Source organism: Portunus trituberculatus, chromosome 16 (assembly GCF_017591435.1).
Source record: "Portunus trituberculatus isolate SZX2019 chromosome 16, ASM1759143v1, whole genome shotgun sequence".
NCBI classification, from domain to species: Eukaryota; Metazoa; Arthropoda; class Malacostraca; order Decapoda; family Portunidae; genus Portunus; species Portunus trituberculatus.
In genome coordinates this window covers 2,970,973-2,990,359 of record NC_059270.1, presented here as the reverse complement: position 1 = coordinate 2,990,359, position 19,387 = coordinate 2,970,973, and the positions used below count along the sequence as shown (strand labels likewise).

The following is a 19,387-nucleotide window of genomic DNA, read 5'->3' as shown; positions in this document are numbered from 1 at the left end:
CGTAGTGAGAGGGAAAAACGCAGAACTAGTGTGGTTGTTGTTGTCGTTGTTTTTGTTATTATTATTGTTGTGGTTAGTTAGTTGGTTTGTTCGTTTCTTTGTTTGTTTGTTGTTGTTGTTACTGTTGTTGTTGTTGTTACTGCTGTCATTATGTTATTGTTATGATTGTTGTTGTTATTCTGGTTGTTGCTGTTGTTTGTTTCCTTCCTTGTTTGTTGTTGTTGTTGTTATTGTTGTTGTAGGTCATGTATTGTGAGTCAAGCAAGGCGTCTGGCAACACAGAACATGATCCTCCACCAGTGCGAGCAACGCAGGAACAACACAGAGGAGAAGAGTGTGAAGGCGATATCTGTGTAGGAATAGAAGAATGATGACGCGGCACACGAGGGAGGACAGCGCCGGACAGAGACAAAGCGGAGGGTGGTTGTGGGTGTGGTCAACACGGCACTATGACGACCTCAGGAGAGGGTCAGCAGTGCTCTCTTCCCTTGAGGTTACGTGGGACGCTGACTGCTATCTTTTAGTCTTTCTGTGAAGCATCGTTGTTAGAAGCCTCAGCAGCTGCCTTTGCGCTTCTCTTTGCGTTACAGAAGCACTCAGCAAACAGGGCAAGGGGAAACACGTGTGAAGGCAGAAAAGGTGCGGAATAAAGCTTCACCACAAACGCTGATGATGATATGAAGGTCTCTGTCACTGCCATGGGATTCTAGTCACGTCCAAGCGTCACTGTGAATAAATGATCAATGAACGCCGTGACTCATGTAAACTGCTCGTCACCACAAATAAAGTTGGTGTACGATAATAGGCAATTAAGAAATACTCATGGTGGAAGCTAAAGACAAGCCGGAAAAAATATCAAGAGAAGAAGGAAAAGACTATCATGAGAAGAAGAAGAGACTATCAAAAGGAGGAGGAAAAGAATATCATGAGAAGGAAAAAAAAATATCATGAGGAGGAAAAGAACTACCATGAGAAGGAGGAAAGGAACATAGAAAATGGGAAGGGTATCTTTCTTCCTCCTTGTTTTATGGGGATGTAAAATGGCCATGAAAAGCTTAGCCACGTCTCCATTCCTGTGCCTTTATGTCGCGCGCTACGACCACCAGAGAACACGGAGGCATGCTTCCCTAATATACGTGTCGCAGGAACAAAGATGTATTTATGTTATCGAATATACCCAACGAGTGTTACTGACGAAGCTCAAAGTAAATGAAAATAGAGAAAATGACAATAACATCAACATCAGTAATAATATTCCTCCACTACATGAAGATAGAAAAAAAAAGGAAATAATAACAAGAACAAGAACAACAATAACAACAACAACTACAGCAGCATCATAATCAACTTCAAGACAAACAACAACAATTACACCTACAACATTAAAACAACAACAACAACAACTACTACTACTACTACTACTACTACAACAAAAACAACAACTACAACAACAACAATAGAAACCCAGAAAAATACAACGGCAGCAACAGAATCACCAACAACATCAACAGTAGCAACATAAGAGCAACAGCGTAGCATCAGCAGCAACAGCAGTAGGCGTCACCCACCTGTGGCCGATAGAGCCAGAGCGGGGTCTCGTTGGACATGCAGAGCTCCCCACCGAACACAAGGAGACAGTCCCCGGCGCGCACCATGGTGTGTTGCTGCAGGGACGGCGGCCGCTCCCCCTGGTCCTCGCGTACTTCCCGCCACGTCCTCGTCACTGCAAGAGAAGGGTGAATTATTGAATTGTTGCCTCTTCAATTTTTTTTTCTATTTCTAATGCTTCTTTGACTTTCTCTGTTTCTTAGTCATTTTTTTTTTTTCTCTATCTTCTGTTCTGTTTATGTAGGTACTCCCCTCTCTCTCTCTCTCTCTCTCTCTCTCTCTCTCTCTCTCTCTCTCTCTCTACTTCCTTCTCATTCACTTCCTTCTTGTCCTTCTTTCGCTCCCTCTCCTGTTTCTTCTCATTTACCTCCTTCTCCTCCTCCTCCTCTTATTTCTCCTTCTCCTCTTTCCCATCCTACTTCTCCTTTTCTTCCTCGTTCTATTTTACTCAAACAGCCTAGGAAGGACTTCATGGTCTATTACTATTTGGATTTCCTTTGTATTCCTTTGTGTATATCTATTTGCTATTCCCTCTTCGCTTCCTCTATCTCTTGTACTTCATTTCCACTAATTTCCCTCTTCTCTACCTCATCTTCTTTCTATTAATTTCGTTTCCTCTCGCGTCTTTCTTCATTTTCCTCCTCCTCCTCCTCCTTAATCACCTCCTTCTCCCCCAGTTCCTTTCCTCATCACCAAATCCTCCTCCTCTTCTACTTCCTCCTCCTCTTCCTCCTCCTCCTCATCACTTAGTTTCAATATTTTCTTTGCTCACCCTCCATCATCTGACACTCCTGGCTTCCCTGCTCCCTCTTCCCCTAATTATGTTTTTCATTACGGTATATCACTTTCCATCACCTGACACTCTCCACTCTCCTCTTACAGTACACTTTTCTATCGGCATTTTTCACCTCTCTTGTGGATCTCTCATTATTCTCTCACATCCTAGACAGCTCTTCATTACTTCCCTGTCTTTATTTTCTCTCCAATTTATCATACTCTTTCTCTTTCTACCCCTTTCCTTTTCTTTTCGGTGTTAGAGAGAAAGAGAAAGTTGGTTTCTTTATTATTTCTTCCTGATGCTTCAAAGTGCTTCGGATACCCTGCAATTACGAGCTTCTATAATCGAATGATAGTTGGTGTCTCTGCTCCTCACTCCCTCAAACCATAGCAATCTTCCCAGAGTGATAGCAGGATGTAATCTCGCTTGCTTGTTACCGGGAAGGGTTGATAGCAGTCTGCGAGCATCGGGGAGAGCATGCGAGTGGCCCATGTGTCCCTCGCTTCAATGTATGTATTCATAGACACTTACAGGTGATGGCATAGGGCGTGACACTCTCTACTAACGAGTTGTGTTGATAGCGGAGGGTTTGCAAGGAGGGAGGGCTGGGATGAGGTGACGACATTGTTTTGAGGGTTGAATCGACAGTGATACTCAGATGTTCTCCCTGACGAGGCAGTAACGCTTTGATTGTTAACAGCACTATGGCACTTGTCACCTCTTCTGAACAGCCTTCCACAATATCACAGAGGAAAGGTGAAACTCATGTGCTGACCTGTCTGAAACATTCCACGATTCTATGACGACGCTATGAGTACTGAGATTCATTTTAAGGATTTTCAAAAACGGAAGAAATATTAAAGTTACATTTGCCGCTGGTCTGAATGCATCTAGGTTACGCTATACAGTGTTGGTCCCCACATAAAAGGAAGGATACAGGTCTATTTGAATCAGTGCCACGGAGAATGACTGAAAGGATACAGAGATGAGGGATACACAAAGCAGGATTGAAGCTGTTAAATTTGTATTCCTTTAGAAGACGTAGGTTAAACGGGGACCTGATAGAAGTATTTATGTGGTAGAGAGGTTGAAACAGAGGAGACATAAGCAAAATTCTAAGGAGCAGTAGCCAGGATAATGGGTTCAAGCCTGAAAATAGGTTTAAGAGAGAAATGGGAAGGTACTGGTTTTGTAATAGAGTGGTTGATGAAAGTAACGGACTCAGTAATGAAGTTGTTACAGCTAAGTCAATAGGGAGACTTAAAACAAGATGGGGACGATAGGTGGAAATAGGAAGGTAGCCACAGGAACTCCCACGTGTAAGCTTGATGGTCTCTTAAAGCTTCATTCATCTCATTATATTCTTATCACACTTATTATCTCATCTGAACACCCATAGTCGATTTTACGGAGAACTAATGAAACTTGAGGTAAACTGTCCAAACCACTCCATCACTCTCTTTGTTGTTAATAGTGTGCTTGGTAATTAAGCCTCAAACTTGCACCACAGCGTCCTATTATGCTTGAGGAGAAAGAGAAGGAGGAGGAGGAGCCATAAAAGTCAGAGGCGAGGGCATTGTTTAGCACTAAATTGATGGCGTTAGTCAGTAATTGTTCCCTAACCAGCCATTAAATTGAGCAGCTTGCCTCGCCCTCGCTTAACTCACCCGCTATTTAAGATCAAAATTTTATGCTTAAGCTCTTCAGTACTGGGACGCATTTTAATCATAAATTTGGGGTATGATTAGACGATTTTATTTACATTAGGAAGAGTTTATAGAGGTCAGAGGATTAATAGCTAGATTTTTCACTATTTTAACCCCCACATAAGTTTCTGGAGCTGTATAAAATCACCAAATGGTAAGCAGAATGAACGGTACTGAACGGGTTAACAGGAAAATTTAGTCAGTTCGAGGCTGAGACCGACGTGATGTTTGAGTCTTGGTGAACCCAGGGAAGTGAAACGCGAGAAAAAAAGTAAAGGAAGAGAAAATAATGAAAAGAGAAAATGAAAGGAAGAAACCAGGAAAGAAAATGAAAGCAGCAAAATAAAAAGCAGGACGCAAAAAAAAAACAAAAACACACCGAAACAAAACAAACCAAGACACAACAAGACACACCCAAACACACTAAATTACGGGACAAAAAGAGAGAAGGAAGGAAGGAAGGATGGAAGACAGGAAGCAAGCAAGGCAGAATAGATAGAGTGCATGGAGGAATCACGGAGGGAAGGAGGAAAAACAAAAGAAAATGGAAGGAAGGAAGGATGGAAGACAGGAAGCAAGCAAGGCAGAATAGATAGAGTGCATGGAGGAATCACGAAGGGAAGGAGGAAAAACAAAAGAAAATGAAAGGAAGAAAAAAGGAAAACAAATCTAAGCACCAAAAAAAAAAAGCAAGACGCAGCAAAAACAAAAACAAAATCAACTGAAACAGCAAAACAAACCAAATCACAACAAAACGTACCAAAAACACACCGAAACACACTAAATTACAGTCGCATTCTTAAAAAACTTGAATTTCCATCGTTTAATTAATTTCCTCGGAGTATTTTGCACAGATTTTTTCAGTTTCCTCTCTCATTTTGCATTTTTTTTTCCTTCCTTCACGACGAAGCACAAAGTTCCCATAGTATATAGTTTTTTTTTTCCAATAGCACCAAATCCTTCTTATACTACGCGTACAATTTTGAAAATAGACTTAAAAACAACCAGAACCTCCACTGACGATTCTTACACATAAGCGATTAAGAACGTGGGCTTTTTAAAGACGCTCAATTGATTAATGTTCCTGCTGTGCGTATTAACCACTTCAGTACCATGACGCGTTTCCATATTCATTCTGCTTACTATTTGATGATTTTATACAGCCTTAGAAATGTATGTTGGGGGTGAAAATAGTTAAGACTGTAGCCATTAACCTTCTGACCACCATAGACCCTTCCTAATGTCAATAAAATCTCAAGGTAAAAATATATTCCAGTACTGAAGGGGTTAAATTCTTCCTCCTCTCACCCCTACTCTGTCAAACTCTCTAATGCATGAGTTAAGCAGTACTCTCAATCATTCACACCTTTCTCTCTGGAACTCCCTGCCTGCCTCTGTTTCTCCAAGCTACCTATGACTTGACTTCATCTAAAAGGGAAGTTTCAAGACATGTATCCTTTTTTACTTGGCTAATTCTTTCGAATCTGGAACGAGACTGGCGACTTAGTGGGCCATTTTTATATTTCATGTTCCCTTTGGCAAGCTTCCCCTCTCTTACATAGAAAATTACCCTATACACCTTAATTGTGCCTAACCCGTACCTGAGCTATTTAGTACAGGTGACACGTTAAGTATTCACAAGTATTCTTTTCAGTTTTCCCTCCCATTTTGCAGTTTTTGTTCTTCTTCCTTCACGATTTTCCACTTGTACGCTCTCTTTCTCTCTCCATTTTTTTTTTTTTTCCTCTCCGTTTTTTACGAGCACTCTCCTTTTTCACAATTTTTATTCTCCTCCGCAGCTTCCCTCACAGTCCTTCGCCATCTCTTTGTCCCCTTCGGTCCTTCATTCTCCTTCTGCCGTAATCTTTTTCAGCATTAAATCTCTCTCTCTCTCTCTCTCTCTCTCTCTCTCTCTCTCTCTCTCTCTCTCTCTCTCTCTCTCTCTCTCTCTCTCTCTCTCTCTCTCTCTCTCTCTCTCTCTCTCTCTCTCTCTCTCTCTCTCTCTCTCTCTCTCTCTCTCTCTCTCTCTCTCTCTCTCTCTCTCTCTCTCTCTCTCTCTCTCTCTCTCTCTCTCTCTCTCTCTCTCTCTCTCTCCTTTATTCTATTAGGCTTTCTTTTAAATATCTTTTATCGCCCTTCTATTTTTTTTTCCATTTTAATTAATGTTTCCAGTTTTTATTAGGTTTATTAGTATTTTCTCCTTATGGATGCATTTTCTTTATTCTCTCTCTCTCTCTCTCTCTCTCTCTCTCTCTTTAATTCCAGTTCTATTTTGAAGTCTGTCAAATTTTTCTTTTCACCTTTTTTTTCACGATCCTTCCAATATTCCACACGATTTATTTACTTGGCTCCACTCACACATTTCTCAAATATATATTTCTTTCCCCGGTTTTCATTTTCCACTGTACTTTTCTTTCCTCTTTTTTTATTTATTTCAGTTCCTTTTCCTTCACTGGCCTTCACTTTCTCTCTCGTTATTTTATCCTATTTTCATTTTTTTTTCCTGTTTCTCTTAACCTCACTACAGTATATACACTATTTTTTCCCTCTTTCTGTTGCATTTCATTTCACGTTTCCATCTTCGTTCCTCTTATTTTTTTTCAACCTATCTATTTATTTTTATTCTTATTCAATCCAATTTCTCACGATGATTTCTTTGTCAGTCTGTCCTTCCTCTTCTCCCCTTTCACTTCATTTATCTTAATTAAGTTTGCGTCACATCTCATGTCAGTGCAAATTGTCGTAACTATGTAAACTATGTAATTAGAAGCTCAACCCCACACACACACACACACACAGAGAGAGAGAGAGAGAGAGAGAGAGAGAGAGAGAGAGAGAGAGAGAGAGAGACACACACAGAGAGAGAGAGAGAGAGAGAGAGAGAGAGAGAGAGAGAGAGAGAGAGAGAGAGAGAGAGAGAGAGAGAGAGAGAGAGAGAGAGAGAGAGAGAGAGAGAGAGAGAGAGAGAGAGAGAGAGAGAGAGAGAGAGAGAGAGAGAGAGAGAGAGAGAGAGAGAGAGAGAGAGAGAGAGAGAGAGAGAGAGAGAGAGAGAGAGAGAGAGAGAGAGAGAGAGAGAGAGAGGTTAATCCTTCAGCGACACTCACCGAGGTCATAGGTCCAGAAATCCTTGAGGGGCAGGTTGCCGTGGCGGCCGCCCAGAAGGTACACGTGCGGGTGGTCAACGCACATGGCGTGTTTGTGGCGCGCGCCGGGCACCTCCGCGCCGGCCCCGCCCACCACCGACGACCACATCTCGCCCGCTGGGACTCCACTCACGTACTCACTGTAAGGGAAGACACCACGAACATTAGACGGTGTAACTCACTGGTCCGTATTCAGAAAGGCTTTGCTCTCTCACCCCGATTACTTTCACTCGCCACAGAGATGACTGACGGGATTTTCAAGAGTGTTTCTCTAATTAATAATGTAGAAATCTTGTCACTCTGCCTCTAGTGCCGTTAAAACACTTTATAAAACTCGTGTAAAATTTAAATAAAGTTTTTTTTTTATATGTAAGAGGGAAACTTGCCAAAACAAAATATTAAAAAGGAGGCCCACTTAAACTGCAGCTTCCATAAATTATTGGAAAGGAATTAGCCAGAAGACAGGGACAAGTGTTTTTGAGATAGTGGAGGTGAAGGACAGAAGTGTTTGAGAATACGAGGTAACAACACTAACATTATTAACAACACTAACAAATGATGATGAAATATTTATACTATTTGTTGAAATTATGAACTAAGATTCAAAGCGTTAAATTAGTTATACCTCTGAAGAAAGACTGAATATTTGATACGATTCTGAAATAAATAATGAAGAAATAAAATAAAATAACATAAAATACACTGGTTATAAATCTGAAGGAAGAAATAAAAAAAGATTTGATTTCCGAACACAGCAATTGAAAAATCAAACAATACTCTCATCGCATTGACTTTTTCTCCAGTTTAACTAATTGGTGAGATAAACTAGTCTGATGTAGCTTTCCTTCATTGATTAACTAGTCTGATACAAACTTAACCCCTTCAGTACCAGCGAACGTCTTCATATTCATTCTGGTTATTATACGGCGATTTTAACCTGCTTTAGAAACTCATGTAGGGATTAAAATAGTGGGCCATTAACCTTCTGACCTCTAAAGAATCTTGCTAGTGTAAATAAATTCGTCTTATCATACAAATTTAACCCCTTCAGTACCAGGGAACGTCTTCATATTCATTTTGGTTACTATATGACGATTTTAACCTGCTTCAGAAACTCGTATAGGGATTAAAATAGCGAAGATTGGATAATTAACCTTCTGACCTCCAAAGAACATTGCTAGTGTATAAAATCGTCATATCATACCCAAACTCTCGGTAAAAATGCATCCCAGTACTGCAGGGGTGAATGAACTAAATTGATATGGCATTATAGTGCATTCAGAAAGACACCATGGGGATCAGAAGAAGTGATCGAATAATGAAAGCTCTTTGTTGTCTGTAATCTTAGTCAGCTTTCACTCAAACGTGTCAAACTCATTAACAATCAAAAAGTTTAAGACTGCTTAGTTTGCACATATTTTGAAGCACATAGATAGATAGATAGATAGAGACATATATAGATAGATAGATAGATAGATTTACTGACCACAGCTACAAAGAAATCGATATTTTCTCGTGAGCACAAGTAGAGATGTGCACAGATGAAATACAACTGTAGTCCAGAAAATAATGATAAATGGGTACGCTGCAGTAATACATTCTAAAAACACCAATAATAGACTTTCCACCTAAAAACATTAACATCAAACATCCAGTCTAGAAAAGAAAATAATGGCGACGCACAAGTCTTTCTGAGCGGGACACAGGAATATATCTACAAACGGTCCGAGTGTAGGTTGGGCTTCCTCACTCGGGGTAACGGTTTCTTAGATAGGAGGTACCCCAAAAAGTATCCCCTTTAGCCCATAAATTCCCGTGAAAGGCCCACTTGGTATGAAAAAAAACTACAGCAGTGTCAAATGTAAGTGTAGCTGAGAAGTCATAGCGATGCAAGGCCTGTGGATCAAATATAGACAAGCTACTCACAAGGATGACAACAGAGCGTGAACGAAACCCAACAACGCACACTTCTTTCAGCACGACTGATTAGCGAGGGACAACACAGTCACTTGTCAATACAGGTTCCGGGACGTGCCTCGCTGCCTCCCAGAATTACATGCAGCCAAAACAAATACAAAAGGACAAAAATATGTGCCTGGTTCACCTGGCGCTGTTCATTGGGCGGGAAGGGTACGACCTCTGCACACAAAGGCCGCCTGCGTTCACTCGGCCGATGTAGAAGAGAGAGAGAGAGAGAGAGAGAGAGAGAGAGATGTAGAGAGAGAGAGAGAGAGAGAGAGAGAGAGACAGAGAGACAGACAGACAGAGACAGAGAGAGAGAGAGAGAGAGAGAGAGAGAGAGAGAGAGAGAGAGAGAGAGAGAGAGAGAGAGAGAGAGAGAGAGAGAGAGAGAGAGAGAGAGAGAGAGAGAGAGAGAGAGAGAGAGAGAGAGAGAGAGAGAGAGAAAAAATAGATGAAAAAAATAAGACAAATAAAGCAAAGGAATATGACTATTTTTCCATACCAATACATAAATTAGAAGGAAAAGCCCCGGCCACTCTCACCCTCCCTCTCCAATATTCCGGGAAATAAAAACTAGACGGGTTGAAATTCTCTGCAGTCCAGTGTAGCGTGCAGGGAGGCTTTGAGCGAGGGGCGGGGCGGCTCCAACACCTTGCCCACGGTGCTTGGCGGGCCACTAGGGACTCGCTGCTGCAGTAAGGCGCTGAATAGTACTCCGGGTGTGTGGGAGGCATTTGACAAGCACCTCTCTCTTGAAACTTAGAGGTGTTTTTCTTAGCATGAATATTATAGGTGTTTTTCTTAGCATGAATATTATAGACAAGAGAAGAAATGCAGCTTAACCACTTCAATGCCATGATGCGTTTCCATATTGATTCTCCTTACTATCTGGTGATTTTATACAGCTTCAGAAACTTATGTGGGGATTGAAATAGTGAAGACTCTGGCCATTAATCTTCTGATCTCCATAGACCCTTCCTAATGTTAATAAGTTGGTCTAATCGTATACAAATCTTAAGATAAAAATGTGTCTCAGTATTGAAGGGATTAAAAGCGCACACGTAACAATAACATGAAATTAAGGATATTTTTTTTCATATTTCTATATCTTTACATCAACACCATGGCCTCTCAAGGAATCATTTCAATTTCCCGGGAGACCAGCGCCTGACTGCAGCTCCTGACGCGCCATTAGGGAAGAGTCTAAACAAATTCTCCTTGAGTGATATATACCGCGTCATAAATCTCGGAGCAGAGACGAGCAACATGTCCATCGTGTTTTGTATCTCCTTAGAGTTTCCGAACGTGACTTGCTGCCGACGCTCCACCAGCTCCGTGTCTACAACCTGGCATTGAAACATTAGTGAAGCAGAATATGTTAGGTCGTTCGGTACACTGACTTTCCTCTGTGTGTGTGTGTGTGTGTGTGTGTGTGTGTGTGTGTGTGTGTGTGTGTGTGTGTGTGTGTGTGTGTGTGTGTTATGCAAGAGAAAAGCTGGCCAAGGGCAACAAAGATAAAAAAAAGACCCACTTGGAATGCCAGTTCCCTTAAAGATCAAAATAGAATTACCCAAATGTCTGGTGCAAAATGTCTTCAAATTTCCCTCTTGAAAGAAGTCAAATCGTAGGAAGTTGGAAATACAGAAGCAGGCAGAGAGTTCCAGAGTTTACAAGAGAAAGGTATGGATGATTGAGAGTACTGGTTAACTCTTGTATTAGCTGCCGTTAAGTTCTCCTAATGTTGCACGCAGCGAGCACCGCCCTCATCCTTCAGCCCGCCACTCACACCTGCTCCACCCTCCATCACTGGGACGTACTGTCTGCGCTTCCATCTGAATTGCTCTCGATATAACAACAAGTCTCTGATTCAAATCCCAGTAACACCTTCACACCAGGCAGCGTAAAGTTGAAGTGTCCTCAACCAAAATCATCACCCACACAAAGGCCAAGGAGGATCTCGTCTCTTCTTTTCAGTACAGACGTCCTGGCCTGTGAATGCTGCAGCGTTGATGTGTTTGATCCAGCACAGCCACTGCTCTGTACGAGAAGCAATGCATTTATGCTAAGGACCATTTCTAAAGAGCATAAAACTGAAATATGCATTTTCATTATAAAATATTGGAGAACTGATAAATGCATCGCATTGGAAAACAGTTATTTGAGGATATAAAAACTTATGAAAGGGTGCAAAATTTAATTGAATATCTAACTGAATAATTTTGCAACGAAACAGAATTTTTCTTTAAAAGAAAAGCAATCAGTTTGTGAGTATATTAGTAAATGTTATAGAATACATATGAAAATTTCAACCATACGAAAAATGAGTGAGAAAGAAAATTTGGAAAATGCTTATTAGTCTCTAATTGGATTAATTCAATCATCATTCTTTCATTATCGAGAATACGAGAAGGCAGTTTTTCCTCATCTATCATCACACAGCAGCGGTGGAGACACCCACGCCAAGGACACTTCTACGTCTGTTGACTCTCTTGAGTAATCAGAAATTCAACAATGGACGACAGGAAACTTTTACATTTATGAAGTTTTCGAAAACTTCTTCGGGGAAGCTTTTGGTGCGCGACGAAATCATTTCCATAATCAACACCTCCGACATCTTTATCCTTCCGGTATAATGAAATCTCAGGAAGCTGACGACAATTTAGAGTCGCGGGGCGGAGGGCCGGGAGGCGCGCCGGACAAAACACCCACTCTTGTCACTCAGACTCCAACGCCTCCTTCACTGTTAGCCCTTTTCTTATATCTTTCTTTCCAGATGCAAACTGTCGTGTTGTCTTGTGAATTTTGGGCTGCAACAGATGTTTCTGAACGTGAGAGGGCTGCCATCGTCTCCCCAGCCGCGGGTGGATTTAAAAACACAAAACAAATCCCATTCACGGGTGGTCAGTTTTTCGGCTAACTCGGGATGATAGTCTTGGGAGTGATGCCAACCAGGCTTACCACAGCACAGCACTACACAAACACCTACATAGCTTAAGTGACTTTAGCCAGGCGACCGAGGAGTCACAAGCAACCTAAGGCAGGGGACAAGATAAAAAATGTAACCGTAGTCTCCAGAACAAAAAATATGAAACGTGAGACGTGGATGCCAACCTCCACCGTCACGGCTACGGCCCCTCTCGCTCCCCTTCCTTTCCTGTGATTTGATTACTTTCCGATTCAGGGTGCGATTCGACACCTGAGCGGAGGTACCTCGATACACGCGGCGCCAGATTCGATACACGCGCCAAGGGGTCGTGTACCCTGAATAACTTGCACCGCGATCCTTGGTTTCACTGACGGTGCCACTCATTGCTTCCTGTTCCTTGTCGTAGAACCGTGCTGAAGGTGTCTTGTCCTCAGATCAAGGGTTCTCGCTGTGACTGAGCATGGAAGGGACGCACAGGTGGCATCGGCAGGGTGGTGGTGATGAAGGACAGACGGACGGAATTGATTCAAGGTTTCAATTAGCATTTTCAGTCTCCAGCATGGACGCGTCAGGAGCACACACACTGATGATTCATCTCGCGGATCGTTCGCGCATCACTCCAGACTTGATGGAATGGACACAAGCACATAAAAAATAATAAATGACCAGTATGTGGTGACCATTCACTATTCGGTACGAAGGAAACTGGCAACAGAACAAAAACAGTTATTCACTTTGATATAACGCACACAATATTTCGTGCTGAACAATGAACGGATGTCCACTAACTGGCTGATATGCAACCGTGTTTGTAATTGATCAAACTCGTAACACAGCCAACACAGGACCTTTAATACACACTGATCACCAACACGCAGGAACAGAGATACACTCCCCTCCATGCCGGGCTCAACAGATCTCTTTGGTGGGTAATGATCGTAGCAATTGCCTAATATGCGATAAAAGTCTGCAACAATCAACACCCAAGAGTACAGTCGATACTCAAATGAACCCCGTCAGTACTGGAGCGCATTTGTACCTTGAGATTTGTGTACGATTAGACCATTTTAGATGCATTACGAAGCGTGTATGAAGAGCAAAGGAATAATGACCGGAGTCTTCACTCTTCTAATCCCAACACATGTTTCTGAAGCTGTATAAGATCACCAAATAGTAAACAGAATGAATATGAAAATAAGTCTTCGTAATAAAGGGAATAAAGAGAATAAATACACTAATTTTAATCTAATTTCAACAAACACCCCGATATTAAAAAAGAATCAGCAAAGCATCAGTCCAAAATACAGAATAAAAGAATTGAACATCGTCTAGATTTAATAATAAGACTAGACTGCGGCGATCAAGCGGGAATCACGACAGGAAAGATGCTGGCCCGGACAATCTGCATGTGTCGTCCGCCGCCAAGACAAGTGAGGAACGTGTCGCGGGGAACAAACACACTCCCGCCAGAGACACAGGTGTGGAGGAAAAAGGTAGGACTTGTAGCAGAGATGATGGTAGCTAGCAGTGGAGTAGGGGAGGGTAGGTGTGTGTGTGTGCGTGTGCGTGTGTGTGTGTGTGTGTGTGTGTGTCAGAGTGGGTGGGACGAGGGAACGAGGCAGAAAATAGAATAGAAAGATCTGAGTGGCACCATTTGGGGATGCAGACACACGAGCACCGCAAGGCATGTCGAGAATCAACTTGAGGGGGCGGCGCCAGATGCAGACCAGACTGGAGGCAATTCATCGGCCTTTAAAGTTGTCTGTCTCCTGCTGACTTACCCCGATATTCACGACGGGCTGTTATTCTCGTAACTCGCCCTGAATCGACAGAACACTGATGTGGAGGGCACTCATGAACTACGGCCACTGTGACCATTGAATATTTTAAACTGTCTGATATCGACGAGGTTCCATTTTGCCGCCATGCAGACAGCCTTGCGTGGACACTGGCCCCTCGCTATGTGTTGTGTATGTATACTATGATGCATTGTAGGTTTAGTGGCGCTGATCGGGGTGTGTACAGAGTTTCAATCCAAAAGAACGTTCCGGGTTTACAGTGCTCAGTATTCGCGTGCAAATGGGAATGCTTCTTATTTCAAGGGAAGTGAGGGCGAATAGAAACTGAAGGAAATTGTGGCACTACGAAAACGAATCAATAAAACCGTAGGTAAATTGTGATGAAAGTACGGTAAAAAGCGGTCACTTCTGAATACAGACAAGTGTGGTAGCGTAGCAAAGATACGGTAATAATATTGTAGTAATTCATAATACTGTGACTGTATAATGTCTTTGTGATTGCTCCAACTAAATCATTAGTACAGAGACACCAAACATGTCCTATCAGCAACATTGTTTATAGCTAAGGATTTCTATTTGATCGTATACCATAGATACATCCTCTCTCTCTCTCTCTCTCTCTCTGTTATAAGGTAGTGGATGAGCGTCGGTGTATAAGTGGGTGGTGTGGCGGCGGCAGCGTGCGTGGGCGGGGTGGCAGGGTGGCGTGGTGGCGGGGCGGCGTGGTGGCGGCGGAGCGTGCGTGGAGAAGAGGTCGGTAAGTGGGCGGGCAGGATAGATTGGAGGCATGACATGGTTAGGAAAAAAACGGGAAAAAGAAAGCTTGATGAGCATCCGGTCTCTCTCTCTCTCTCTCTCTCTCTCTCTCTCTCTCTCTCTCTCTCTCTCTCTCTCTCTCTTGTACGCACACACAAGCGTACGGACACACTTTAAAGTACTGCTCTCAGATGTGTAAGTATTCGAATAGGTAAAGGAAGGAATGTTTAACAGTATCTTGACTTATTTTCTCTAAGGTTGGGAAGCGCACGGTGAAGGAGGCGCGGGAGGAGGCGAGTTCTCTGAGCCAGAAGGAAGGATTTTACCCGGCGGCCTTTGAAGGTAGGAAGAGCGATATGAAGTGGTTTCCTTACGATATAAATGTGTGTGAGAGAGAGAGAGAGAGAGAGAGAGAGATATCAATTACACAAACATAAAGATTGACAATGTCTTTAACCATCCGTAGAGAATAGATCAACACTGCCACTGCTCCTCGCCCATCCTGCCGTTCCTGGCCTGGGGTGGCGGAGAGCAGAGTGAGGCTGGTCAAGAGCGGTGGAGGAAGTAATGATGCTGCTAACACCCACACAGCTACTACCACTTGGACGCAACACAAAGACAGCCGGGAAGGTGTTTGCGCCGGACAAACACCAAACTCGCCCCCAGCTTCAGCCACCGCCGCCCGCCCACGGCAAACACGACCACGAAACATGATATCAACGACAGCTAAACTTCATCTGATCTTCCTGGCAACTTTTCCAAAAAATTACGGCAGCATAACTCAATTTGGTCATAATTACTCGGTCCCTTGTTCCCCAACGAGTCGTGCGGCGCTGCTGGGGGGAAGAGGGACGAAGGCAGGCAGGCAGGCAGGGGGAGGAATCGGACCCAAAGCTCGGAATTTAAAACACTCGAAAGCCCATCACAAAACGTCTATTGAATTGTGCCGCATCTCTATTCACCCTACCTCTTCAACACTCGTCATTCCATCACATAGATTAAAACTTCCCAACAACAGCGTCGTTCTCGGTCCCAATGTTGCGTCACGTGGGATCTCTCCGCGAGTCAACACTGAAGCGAAATTAGCCCAATTCGACCATACATTTCCAGTGATAAAGACTCTTTCATTTCTAATGCATTCACGGCACATTCGCTTTCAGTACATCAATTATTTTCTTTCCCTTCAGCCAAAGTCTTTTTCTACAAGCGTTGGTCATCCCGAGTTTCATTAATACATGTAACAACCACTGTCCTGCTGCCGGCCTAGCCACGCGTACCACGCTTATCCGCCGCCTGCACGCATGACACTTCCATTTACACGAGAATTGTGCCTCCCATAACAACCTGGCGTCGTGCAGCCAATAACAACTGAACCGCGTGCTCGCCCTCATGACCAGCGTGCCACAGACTCCACTCGCTTCCCCCTCAGCTCGCCGCGCTCAGGAAGAAAGATGTACATGGCAACGGTGATGATTTTTTTTCCTCTTCTCTTGGCTTTTGATTACTGCATTTACCTTCTTTTAAACAGCTGATTACATTTTCTCCTTCACTTCCCTGTTCATTATCGTTTCATTAATGCTGCAAAACCTGACAATTTTCCACTGAAATTAGCTTCATGAAAGATTAACCTACCCTTTCATCAAAACAATTTACTTAACGACTCTCAAGGCAAAAAACAGGGAAGAACTGCACTCACAAAGACGCAACATTTCCGGCAAAATCCCTCGCACTCTGGACTTGACGTATTCAGGACGAATTTCACGCAAACCGATACCCTCGCATATCTTACCCAACGCTGCTCGTCCACCCTTAATAGCGCGTGACCCGCCCCTACATAATCCCTGCCTGAAGGGGACACGCTCCACCCTTCCCGCTGATGTCTTTTGTTCCCCACGTCAGACAGGGGTGCGTCTAGCCTGCCACACTCGCCCAGCAGAGAGGAAGCGACAGAAGACAGCTTTCAACCTCCGTGGATGTCAATTTATATAGTAAGAGGAGGCTCCTACGCCCTGCCACACGTATCCCTCTCCCCTGCCATAAATACGTCCCCTCCCCTGCCACTTACACACGTCCTCTCAAAAAGCCGCACACGGTCCTCGTCCCCACCCCCTTCCCGGATTGTCTGCCCCTCTTCCTTCCTCTCCCCTCCGTTATCCCCTTTAAGGCCTGTCGCTGGATTGGATTAAGTCCCGGCAAACTCGGTTACACGTCCGTAGCGGTGCCGTGGAGGTGCTGTCGCCGGGATAACACTGCAATTAGTGACGTGCTGAGACTTCCCGAGGGACGCTGATACCCAGATAACAGTTTTAATCCTGAAGTGTCTCGAGACGCCCCTCAACTTGACCAAGAGGAGACAGAACACTCCTTGCTGAGCTGAGACTTTTTTTCTCTGTTTTCTTCCACGGTGCGTTGGATTTTGTTTTATTGTTTCTCATTTAGTGTATGTGTTATTTTCTTGTAGTGAAAAGAATATAACGAGTGAAAAATATTGTAACTACCATTCCTCGACTTGTTAAGACTAACTTTTCATTCATATATTCAACTTTTTGTGCTTCGTTCATGATTTCTGCATTAATAATTCATATGCAATTAACTTTTTTCATTTATTCATTTTTTATTCACCAATTAGGTTCGACATTCATTGCTGGTAACCTTCCACACCCTAGAGAATTTCCTGCCAGCACTAACCTCTCCTTCCCTCGCATCTTTCTACTTACTTAGCTGCAATTAAAGAGGCTTAAATAAAGACTTGACTTCAGGACCCCAGTACCCCGCCAAGTGCCCCAAACACACCCCGGGGACCTGCTGGGCTGATCCACACGCGACAAAACAGCCACGCGCCGCGACACACAGACCGGCGACTAATTGAATGGTTTAGGGGAGCGCCTGCCGGTCACTTTGGTCAACACGAACTGAGTGACAATTACATTCGACCGTAAGTTTAGTGGTGCGACGACTGCTTCCCCTTCCCTGCGGCCCTCAATCCTGCTCCCTTCCTCTCTTAACTATTTTTCTCGTAACTATTCTCTCTCTCTCTCTCTCTCTCTCTCTCTCTCTCTCTCTCTCTCTCTCTCTCTCTCTCTCTCTCTCTCTCTCTCTCTCTCTCTCTCTCTCTCTCTCTCTGCTCCCTTCCTTCCCTTAGCTTGTATCTTCGCCTGCTGTCGTTCTACTTTCTCTCTCTCTCTCTGCAGGCTCTCTTGTAAGACCTCTCTCTCTCTCTCTCTCTCTCTCTCTCTCTCTCTCTCTCTCTCTCTCTCTCTCTCTCTCTCTCTCTCCATAGTTCATCTACATCCCCTTCAAATTCTATCACCACCTTCCCTTTCTTTTCAATTCCTTCCTCTCCCTTTAAAAAGACAACATTCACCCTTCCCATATCTCTCTGTTCCTGGCATTCCCTTCTTCAGTTCCTCATCTCCCTTCTCCCTTCTTGCCTTCCCTCACCATAACTTCCTTCGTGTACTGAGTGGCTTTCTTCGCCCCAGCTTGGTTCCTTCCTCAAGAGCCCACGAGTGTTCCCTCTGCTTGTCGATACTCCCCGCGGCTCGTGTCTCATCGGTCAGTGAATGTCAACAAACAGTGTCAGCACAAGGCGGGGTGGGCCTAAAAGGGGGGAAGAGAGAGAGAGAGAGAGAGAGAGAGAGAGAGAGAGAGAGAGAGAGAGAGAGAGAGAGAGAGAGAGAGAGAGAGAGAGAAGAGAGAGAGAGAGAGAGAGAATGTCTCTCTCTCTCTCTCTCTCTCTCTCTCTCTCTCTCTCTCTCTCTCTCTCTCTCTCTCTCTCTCTCTCTCTCTCTCTCTCTCTCTCTCTCTCTCTCTCTCTCTCTCTCTCATCGAGCCCGGCCTAACACCTACTTTTGGGCCAATGGGATAGGCGGACACCAGCCAATTGAAGACAAATCCTCAAATCCACTGAATCGACTTTTTTTGCCAATCCCAAGTTAGAGAGAGAGAGAGAGAGAGAGAGAGAGAGAGAGAGAGAGAGAGAGTAGCTTCATTGTTATTCCTGCGGTGTACAGTTCTCATTATTTCTTCTGAAGAGGGAAGGCTGACGTGAAACTGTAAGGGACGGGGGTGGGACGAAGCGGGACAGGGTGGGAGAGGACGGGACGGGGTTGAGAGGAGGCAGGGAGAGGGGGTCTGGGATGCCTGTTGCAGATGAGGAGCTAAAGTTTAAGTATAAGCGAGAGGGCGAGAAGATGGGAAGAGCGGAGGGGGCGGGGTGAAGTGAAGCGGTGACGGAAAAAATGGGAAAAAAGGAGAGGGCACAGTGACGGGGAGACTGAGATCGAGGGGCGCCAGTGGAATAGAAAACAAGGTGACGGAAAAGAAGAGATTAGGAAGCAGGGGAACTAAAGACGAGGAAAGGAACGAGAGGGAAATGTGGCAAAGAGTAAAGGGAGCTAGGAAACAAGAAAATAGAGAAATGGCGAAATTAAAAAGGGGACACGGATGCAGAAGTGAGATGAGGAAGTAGAGATAGGAATACAGAAAGGACAAACAGGCAGCAGCGGGGAGATAAGGCAGCGGGAGGACAGGAGCACAGAAGTGACGAGAGGACATTGAGGAACCCGGGGGAAGGAGAGCAGGGGGACAAAACGACAGGGTGATAAGGGAACAAGGGAATATTATGAAGTTTTTCCTCAGCCAGTGACCACCACCACCACCACCACCTGTTCCTCACTTTTTTTTTTTTTTTTTTTTTTGTGGGAGAC

The 19,387-nt window shown here is 43.9% G+C and overlaps 1 protein-coding gene across 2 annotated transcripts in view; it reads right to left on the bottom strand.

The window, feature by feature from the left end:
• The window catches only part of LOC123504579 (tip elongation aberrant protein 1-like), a 136,569-nt gene that overhangs the window by 46,133 nt on the left and 71,049 nt on the right, over window positions 1–19,387 (bottom strand). For both annotated transcript variants that reach the window (XM_045255202.1, XM_045255200.1), the window contains exons 2-3: window positions 7,197–7,375; window positions 1,569–1,723 (exon numbers count right to left, since the gene is read on the bottom strand). In XM_045255202.1, coding sequence (XP_045111137.1) covers window positions 1,569–1,723; window positions 7,197–7,344 — 303 coding nt within the window. In that variant the 5' untranslated portion in view covers window positions 7,345–7,375. The remainder of the gene's footprint in view (window positions 1–1,568; window positions 1,724–7,196; window positions 7,376–19,387) is intronic.